The sequence below is a fragment of the Eptatretus burgeri genome, chromosome 10 (genome assembly GCF_056783735.1).
Source record: "Eptatretus burgeri isolate ZD-2024b chromosome 10, Ebu_testis_v1, whole genome shotgun sequence".
NCBI lineage: Eukaryota > Metazoa > Chordata > Myxini > Myxiniformes > Myxinidae > Eptatretus > Eptatretus burgeri.
The window spans coordinates 70,747,080-70,757,053 of NC_140970.1; the positions used below are offsets into that span (position 1 = coordinate 70,747,080).

General features: G+C 45.9%; 1 protein-coding gene and 1 pseudogene across 5 annotated transcripts in view; one reads left to right on the forward strand and one right to left on the reverse strand.

The window, feature by feature from the left end:
• LOC147018834 (uncharacterized) overlaps positions 1-5,139 on the forward strand; it is a 45,734-nt gene extending 40,595 nt beyond the window's left edge. For 4 of the 5 annotated variants that reach the window (XM_085898895.1, XM_085898893.1, XM_085898891.1 and 1 more), the window contains one exon: positions 4,984-5,139. In XM_085898895.1, the coding sequence (XP_085755021.1) occupies positions 4,984-5,065 (82 nt within the window). In that variant the 3' untranslated portion in view covers positions 5,066-5,139. The remainder of the gene's footprint in view (positions 1-4,983) is intronic. The other variant, XM_085898896.1, reaches the window with a different exon arrangement.
• Positions 25-2,299, reverse strand: LOC147018835 (uncharacterized; annotated as a pseudogene).
• Positions 5,140-9,974: the final 4,835 nt, after the last annotated feature.

The window sequence follows — 9,974 nt, forward strand, 5'->3', positions numbered from 1 at the left end:
TGTGTGTATGTTTACTGTGACTCGGCTCTGCTCTCCGGGCACTTTTAACTTGCCCAAATCTGAAATGCAAATTGTCTTTTTAACATGATTTTCAGCATTTTTGGCATTTGGCATTTTCGAAATGGTAAACCACAATTGTTCTCTTCCTAAATGCAAATCGGACTCCCGACAACATAGGAAATATGAGAAATATCTATGGATGAGAGATGTCAGATTCGTACCATTTCCTGTAAGTACAAGCGAACGGTGTAGCCATTAATGTCCTTGTGATTGTGCCAAAACATTCACACCATGGATCAGTAGTCTAGTCTTCATCACTGTTATCAGCATCAGAGTCCTCAAGGTCTACAAGCTCTTGCTCGACATCAGCGGACTGGTTGTTGCAGGTTCGCAACTTGCACATGTCAGTGCACTTCAGGCTATTGGCAAGGCACGTGCAGTCTGGGAGTTTGTACGACCGTCCACACTTGCAGGAAAGCAGTTGCAACACTGCATCCAGTGCTGGAGAACCCTGCATCCACTCGATGGCCAGCTTCCCGTCATCATTAGTGGTCCATCCGCAACCCTTGGGACTTGGAACATAGGGTTGGCATTGCAGACAGCGCCTCCAAATGGCAGCCTGGTAGTTTGCACGGAGGACGTGCATGAAGAGGCAGTCTTCACATGGTGGAAGCTGACTGGACTCTTATCTCTCCCCGTCTGGCACAGAAGAGTTGATGTCGGAGTTCATTGACTTTCGTGGTGTTGGTAGACGGCACGTACATGTGGCAGGTGACCTCTTGCAGCTTCTGAAAGAGCTCGGTGGATACTTCCCATGAATGACCGAGCTGACTGAAGGCCTCTTGGTAGGTCTTATTCGACTTAATTTGCTTTAAGGCACCCATCTTTCCCCTGCAAAGGCACTGACTGTATCACAACCAGAGAACACGTGCAGTCCAACCAGGGCATCACAGACACTGTCTCCCATCGATCTAGCAAGCTTGTCAATGTCTAGGAACCGTGTGCGGGTTTGCGTACCACACTTCTGATACACGGGGCATGGGATGTCGTTATTGAAGGCAAGGCACAGCACGAGGACATCTGTATCTTCGGCAGTGATCACCACGGCCTTGTACCCAGCCTCTGCTGCATGCAGAGCATGCAGAAGCATTCGGGTGTCTGCTTCCTCCTGTGTGGACTTCAGCTCTGCCACTTCCTCCCAGAGCTTGTAGCAGACCTCACAGGTTACATAGAGCAACTTTTCCTTCAGTTTCTCCCTGCTTTTTGGTTCTTTCCACTCCTCTACCAGGAACTTGATTAGACTTGCCTTGTTGGAAGAGCTGCAGAGCAGTTTCCTCCACTGCTGAATGTTGTGGCCCGGTGCGATGCTCCTGAAATGGATTGCTGTGCTTGCACCTCTGTTGCATCTCTCTGCGTCTTTGATGGACGTTTCTCGGTAAACATCAAAGACAACATCAATGCATTTACTCTGGGCTCCATCATGAAGAGCCGTTGACAGTATCGCTTCAGCCAGCTGTGAAAACGTCTTGTCATTCCCTTTCATCTTCTGTACCAGGCTCATGCCATCAATGACAGTTGCTGATGGCTCTGCAATAACCTTCATGGATATCCTGATATCTGAAATCTGGATATCCTGAGCTGTTATTGAATGATATATTACCTTCATGGGATGTGTCAATAGTCCATTGTGTGATTTTTCCCCCAAAACATCAATATCTCAGAATGGTAAAATGGTAAAAATGCAAAATACATACACGATGCTGCTCTTCTGGAACGGTTATCACATATTGAAATAATCATATAGTCCCTACCAATAACTTAGTAGCCCTAAAGTTTGGTTTCCTCAGATGGTACCGATAAATGCCTGGGCCCATGGACTATATCATTTCTAGTATTGGGTGGTCGCTAGACTACCGTTATTCTCAGGTTTACCGTCTCTCTGTATGTATGTATGTAATGGACAGCTCTGGAGGCCAGAGGAGTCAACCGATTTTGATGAAAGTTGACTGGTAGGTTAATACCAGGATCTAGTTGTATGCGTTTGAGCACCATTGCTTTGGACGCCACCGTCGCCAACTAACGGGACTTTGAAATTTTTGAAAAAATCCGAAAAATATTTTTATTTATATTTTTTTTCGAAAATTCAAAAATCGGCTTCCCCGCTTTTATGCGCACTATAATCAACCTCTTTGTCAAAAAATTTCAGCCTGATCCGTCAAAAACTTTATGACTAGTATGCAATTATATAGCGACCACCCATGTCGCCTTCCGGCTTGTCCTTTCTTTTGTGACCCCAGAACCAAACAAACATATACATATATATATATATATATATATATATATATATATATATATATATATATATATATATATACATATATACATATATATACACACACGAGGTGTGTTCAAAAAGTATCCAACCTTAATTTTTCGTGCGTAAACAAATGAAGCGAGGGAGGCGTGGTTTGGTGCACGTATGTAGACGATCCTAATTCATATGCGTGAATATTTTCCCGCATGCAGAAGCTGTCAGTCGCCGACAGACCGCCCATGAGTGAGGAAGTGTATGTGAGCACCGTCGGATTTTCGTTTTTGACAAAATGACGGATCACTGTGGTCTCATCGCCAGTGATCACTGTGTTGAAAAAGTTGGGATCGCTGTTCAGTCTCCAGCATGTCCTGTTCGATCTCCAAACGGAGTTGCTTCTGCTCGATCGTTAGCAGCTTTGGCACGAACTTCGCTGAGATTCTCCTTCAGCCCAAATCCTCAGTCACAATGGAATGAACGGATCCAATGCTGACGCCCGCCTCGTCTGCAAGTTCTCTGATCGTGATTCGACGATCCTGCATCAGCAGGGTCCTCACTTGGTCAATGACGATCTCATTTCGGGATGTTGAGGGCCTACCAGAACGTGCTTCACTTTCCACTGATGTGTGACCATCTTTGAAGCGGTTGTACCACTCTTTTATCTGTGTGGTGCCCATCGCTTTGTTCCCGAAGGCCTGTTGAATCTTGTGGATCGTTTCCACTTAGGAATCGCCACGCTTTACACAAAATTTGATGCAGTAGCGTTGTTCAAGTTTTTCCGTCATTTTGTCAAAAACGAAAATCCGACGGCGCTCACTTACACTTCCTCGCTCATCGGCGGTCTGTTGGCGACTGACAACTTCTGCAGGCGGGAAAATATTCACGCATACGGATTAGGATCACCTACATACGTGCACCAAACCACGCCTCCCTCGCTTCATTTGTTTACGCACGAAAAATTAAGGTTGGATACCTTTTGAACACACCTCGTATTTGACCTTGACCGCTGGAGAAAATGGCCAACTGAAAGTGATGAACCAACAACTGATCTAAAAGTAGAATGTCATGATGCAGACCGGAAGTCTGAACAATGACCCTGTGCCAAGTTATCTCAAAAAGTGTGTCTGGAAACATGACCTTGCTGTGACCTGGAACTTAACTTTGACATTCCATCCATTGGGACCATACTTTGTGCAGAGCGTTGATGCTGCTGAAGCAGTCTCCTTGGCTATTGGGTACAATCCTGGACGGGTCGCCACTCCGACACAGGATACCGAGCAAGCTGGCACTCATTTTGCTGACCTTAGAGGGATGACAGGCAGAGTCAACCCCATCTGGTATTAATTCAACCAGGCTTAACTTTTACATTCTGACCTCAAAAACAAAAGGTTTTGACGAGCTTGACCAGCTGGTTAAGTTTCGTGAAGATCAATGGAGAATTGCAATCTGCTGGGGACTAACACATTGACAGACCGACAAACAAACACACTCAGGAAACGATTATACATCTTGCGATATCGCAAGTTACAAACAGAAGCAAGTCATGGGTATTTAAGGAGGTACTAGAACCGCACTTAGTACTGTAGAGCGCACACCTCTGCCAGGCTGAATAGTTCACGTTTTGTTTCCCACTGATAGGTCGGATCTGCACCAAAATCGAATCGGCTTGTTCTTGTCACTTGACCAACTCATCAAAGCCTGGTGTTGGCTTAGCGGTTTGGGTTATGTTTATGTCCACATGTTTACACTTGGGATCCTAAGGTCCTGAGTTTGAGCCCCATTGGCTCCTGAATTAAACACCAGGGGGTTGACTCAGCCTGTCATCCTTTTGAGGTCAGTAAAATGAGCACCCGTGTACTGGTAATTGGGGCACCGCATCAGTGACATAGCCATGCCCCAAACCAATGATGTAAACAGCAACCAAAAAGGCTGTACACGAAGGGACCAACTCGTCCACATAGTTTTGTCATAACTCGTCCACAACCTTTTGAAATATCATGACATGTTGTCGGGCCCCCATCTCTCAATGGTGAAGAATCACTGAAAAAGTTTTAAAATCCTCGTGTCCGGATCTGGATCCGGATCTGGATCTTCACCAAAATCGAATTGATTGTTCCTCCTCACACACCCAACCTGTCCACCAAGTTTCGTCCGAATCCGTGTACACCTTTTTGAGATATCCTTTTCACACACTTACAGACAGAGACAGACAGACAGGGATGGAAACATCACCTCCGGACACCTTCGGTGGTGCAGGTAATTCTATCACAATGAGAAACGATCTGACACAAGAGACGAGGTTGAAGAGAGCCCTTTAAAGGGGAACTGAATCCGTCGTTCACCTGGAGGGTTACCTGTTCGTCCAAGGGTCAAACTGCATCGTTAAAGTGAGTTTGGCAAATGGACAGGTGCGAGAAAAAAAAAACCCCAAAAACAATCTATTGTGTGAAGTGTGCTTGTGATGGTCCTGGGTTTGATTCCCATTTTGTAGCCCTGCCAACAGGGGGCACCTCCATTCTCACTGTCCGGTTAAAATGACACGGCAGTTGCTGCAGTCCAGTTTCCTGGAATCCGCATCGTCACGTGGGAAACTTTTCCATGTCCTCGAACTCGCGGCCTTTTCCGTGTGTTTGAGTTTGTTTGGTTTATTAATTTTTCTTTCGGGTCTAAAGATTTTGTTCTCAGTTCTGGATCCACGTGGCCATGATCCAAGCATCCCTCGGCCACGCCCATCACCTCGTCGTTCGACGTTGAACACGCCCCTCGCACTCGGCCGGGGGTTTCCGCGTTCATTTCGGACGTGCTTTGGAATCGCGAACGGCGATGGATTCCATGGGAAGTATGAGGGAGATGGTGTCACGAAGCGATCCCTACGACGTGCTCATCGAGGATGCCGATCAAGAGGTGAACGCTCTGGATGACGCTCCTCCTGCGCAGGTACGGATGGGATGGGGATTCGTACAGTGATGCTGGTGGGATCATGTACCGTATGAACACTTGGTGTGTGTGTGTGTGTGTGTGTGTGTGTGTGTGTGTGTGTGTGTGTGTGTGTGTGTGTGTGTGTGTGTGTGTGTGTGTGTGCGTGTGTGTGTGTGTCTGTGTGTGAGTGTGTGTGTGGGTGTGTGTGTGTGTGTTACTGCAAAATAATAACTATATATATATATATATATATATATATATATATTGTATATGCACACACCACAAACACCGGATGACGTAAGAGGAAAAAGAGCAGATTGTAGATTGTCTTGCGAGGGATTCAAAGACAGTTGGTAGTTGGTAGTGAGCGAGTATGAATCTATAATCGGGTATAATTATGACAACAACAACAATTCTCGTGAACGCGGAAGTTTGGGGGAACTTCCCTTCTTGACGTCATATCATTTCGCGGAACAGCAACGTTCTGGCGGGAATTCCACACTAACATGGTTACACCCATTATGGTTACACACTTTCCTATGCTGTGCACGTATCTAGTTCTCCATACAGGTCGAATTACACTGAACAACAAATTTTTTTTACTGGAGATGTGTAAAGTGATTTAGACTAATTTGGGTACGCTGATTTCAAAAATCATAACCGTTTTGCTGTATCACGTCAGGATTTTCAGTAACAGAAATATTCCCATTGCCGAGAAGTCAGGATTTCAATGAAATTTACAAAAATTCATTTATTCATTTATTTCATCATGAATGCTTCAAAATTATAGAAATTACAGAAAAACTCCACTAGAATGTAATTAAAAATGCTTTAGGCATTTGGCTTTGCGTTTGTGCTGCTCTGTGTCAGTTTCACGATGCAGGAACCAGCAGAAATCGCCCATCATGTTCGGGTTGTGCCGACCTTGGTAACGCGTCTCCATGAGTGAAATCTCTTGGTGGAATCGCTCGCCGTGCTCGTCCGAGACTGCTCCCAAGTTGTCAGGGAAGAAGTTCAGGTGCTGGTGTAGGAAATGGATTTTCAGGGACATCCTGGAGCCAAGTTTCCTGAAGGACTCCAGCAGCTGCTGCACTATTTCTTCATAGTTGTCCGCGCGCTCGTTCCCCAAGAAGTTGTCCGTCACAGCTTTGAAGCTCCTCCACGCTGCCAGCTCTTTGGGGTTTAGAGTTGTCAGAAAAGTTTCGTCCTTCATAATCTGTCGGATTTGCGGTCCAACAAAGACACCAGCCTTGATCTTGGCCTCCGACAAGGTGTTGCCAAACTTTTCCTTGAGGTATATAAAAACCCACGCCCATTCAGATCCATTGCCCGTACAAAACTTTTCATCAAGCCGAGCTTTATGTGGAGTGGTGGAAGGAAAACCTTGGCTGGGTCGACAAGGGCGACATGCTTCACGTTGTGTCGACCAGGTACATGCTCTTTTCGCTCTTCCCAATCTTTCTTCGTCCAGTGATTCTTGTCGTCTCTGCTATCCCAGAGACAAAGGAAGCACATGTATTTCATGTAGCCTGACTGCAGCCCTAACAACAGCACCACCACTTTCAAGTCTCCGCAGATGTGCCAGTTGAAGTCATTGTACTTGATGGAATCAAGCAGCTGCCGCATAGTCTCATAGGTCTCTGTCATGCCGAACGCGTGAGCCAGTGGGACTGATGGTTTCTCGTTGCCATTGTGGAGCAAAACAGCCTTCAAGCTGTTCTTCCCCGAGTCGATGAAGAGGCGCCAGTCTGCAGGATCGTGATCACACCCAAGTTCTTTCAACAGACCGTTGATGTCACTGCAGAATGTCATCGTGTCTTCCATCTCAAAGAACTCAGCCATGTCTCTGTGACGTGCTCTGAACAAGGATATCTTGGTGTTAGGTTCAAGTAGATTCCACTGCTGCAGCCTTGATCCAAGCAGCTCTGCCTTCGCCTTTGACAGCGAGAGATCTCTTACAAGATCATTTAAGTCTCCCTGGTTCAGAAGGTGTCATTCTTGAGTGTCGGGTTCAAAAGGTTCATCATCACCATCCTCTTCACCACTGCTTACAGCTATGTTCTGATCAGCTGGAGGTGTTGGAACGGGGTTCTCGTCATCATGAGGCACAGGTTTACGAGCAGAGACGCAGTCAGCGTACTTGATGTGACCTTTATTCTTCTTGTTGAAGCCGGCGATGCTTGTGCAGCAGAAATAACAATCATCATGATGATTCTGCGGCTCACGCCATATCATGGGCACCGCAAATGGCATGCTCGTGCGCTTGCCCACCAACCACTGAGTCAAGGTTGTGTGGCAGCTTGTGCAGCAGATGTGTGGTGCCCAGCTCTGTTCTTGGTCCCCCACCTTACACCCGAAGTAGTGAAAGTAGGCGGCCTTCATTTTCACTGCTGTAGATATACTTCGCTGTTGATCTTTTTTGGTATACCGACCACAGACATAACAGAAGTTGTCAGGATGATTGGTACAGGAACGCCTACTCATCTTTATCTGAAAGAAAGAAATATAACACAAGTTAACAACAATTGTACGAAATAGACATGTTAAAGACATATGTAAATTTCATTGAAATCCTGACTTCTAGGCAATGGGAATATTTCTGTTCCTGAAAATCCTGACGTGATACAGCAAAACGGTTATGATTTTTGAAATCAGCGTACCCAAATTAGTCTTAATCACTTTACACATCTCCAGTAAAAAAAATTTTTTGAAATTTGTTGTTCAGTGTTATCAAAACAAAATGTCTTTCAAACAGACAAATGGCGGTGCAGTTAATAGTATGATTATCATACTACTACTACTACGACTACTACTACTACTACTACTAGTAGTAGTATGAATGTGCAATTGGTTCAGGGTGCTGGTGATAACATTCCCATTCCAAACAAAAGACGATTGAATCTCAGGTCCACCAACTAATGCTAACAGACAGGACACCCAGCTTAATGTCTGTGTGAGGGACTGTGCAAACTTTGCAACATCCTGCTTTTAGAAAGCAGTTTGGTCAGAAATTTAAGGCAGAACATGTATTGAAGATGGCAGGAATAATTGGGGCCATGAAAGAAGGAATGAGAAGTGCACTCGGTGGAGCACATACCTCCGCCAGGCTGATTAGCTTCCGTTTTGTATCCCACTGATTGGCCGGATCTGGATTCCGACCTGAACTAAAATTTAATGAGCTTGTTCTTGTCACCTAACCAACTCATCCACAAAGTTTCGTCTGAATCCGTCAATAACTTTTTGAAATATCGTGCGTTACTGTATATTGTTTTAGCCCCATCACTCGATAGTGACGAATCACTGAAAAAAAAATTGAGGATTCGGATCTTCACCGAAATCGAAACAATTCTTCCTTGTTCTATACCCAACCTTCCCACCAAGTTTTGTCTGAATCCGTACACAACTTTTTGAGATATCCTACCGTATTTCGTTTTAGCCCTATCACACAATGGTGAAGAATCACTTTAAATAATTCTCGGATCCAGATCCGGGTCGAGACCTTCACCAAAATCGAATAAATTCTTCCTTGTCACACACCCAAGCTGTCCACCAAGTTTCGTCTGAATCTGTCCGCAACTTTTTGATATCAGGTCAGGTCAGGTATGGGAGCATGTGCCAGAGCAGCACGTTGCTCCGTCCACTTTCCGCTGGTACTCCAGGGCCTCTGTCTGGCCATCCCCCAGGCAGATGCCTGGCCCATCCCCATCTCCTTGAGATGCTGATCAACCTGCTGCAACCATGAGGCACGTGGTCGGCACATTGGCCTCCTCCACTCACGAGACTCCCTCGCTGAGAGAATCTGATGAGCAGGATCAGTGTCAGGAAAACGAACCACATGTCCATACAGCCGCAGATGATGCTCACGGACTATGCAGGTAACAAATCTCATTTGAGTCTCTCTTAGCAACAGCTCGTTGGACACAAAGTCCTACCAGTGATAGCCAAGGATTCTCCGAAGAGACCTGGTACCAAAGGAATTAAGTATCCGTCTCAGATCCTTGGTCAGAGTCCAAGTCGCATCCATAGAGCAAGACTGGAAGCACCAATGACCTGAAGATTCGGACTTTCGTCCTCCTGCACAGGTACCGGCAGCGCCACACCCCATGATCCAGTGAATCCATGACTCCCCAGGCCTGACTCAGGCATCTGTTGACCTCTGGCTCACAGCCAGCAGAGACATGAATATCACTGCCAAGGTAAGTGAATCTCTCCACGACCTCGACATCCTCACCACAAACAGGCACAGACAGGACAGCAGGATCCAAAATGTCAATGAAAGCCTGGATATTAGTTTTGACCGAGGAAACCCGTAATCTCAGCGGCTCCGACTCCTCATTCAACACCTCGAGGGCCCCCAAAAGGATTTCTAAAGTCTCCTCAAAGATGACTGCATCATTTGCGAAATCAAGGTCAGAGATCTTAACATTCCCAAATGATGCACCACAGCTTGATCTCTCTGACATGCTCCCCAGAATCCAGTACCATACAAGTGCTGAAAAGTGTGGGGGCCAGTACACACCCCTGACAAACTCCAGTAACAACTGGAAATAAGTCAAAGATGGTATCACCACATCTCACAGCACTCTCAGTACCAGAGTAGAGTTCAAACATCAGATCGATAAGTTTTGGTGGCACCCCACAAAGACCAAGGATCCTCCAGAGGGAATCCCGATTCACTGAATCAAACGCTTTACAGAGATCAACATTGGCTGCAAGCAGCCTCTGCCAAAACTCTCGTCTGCAT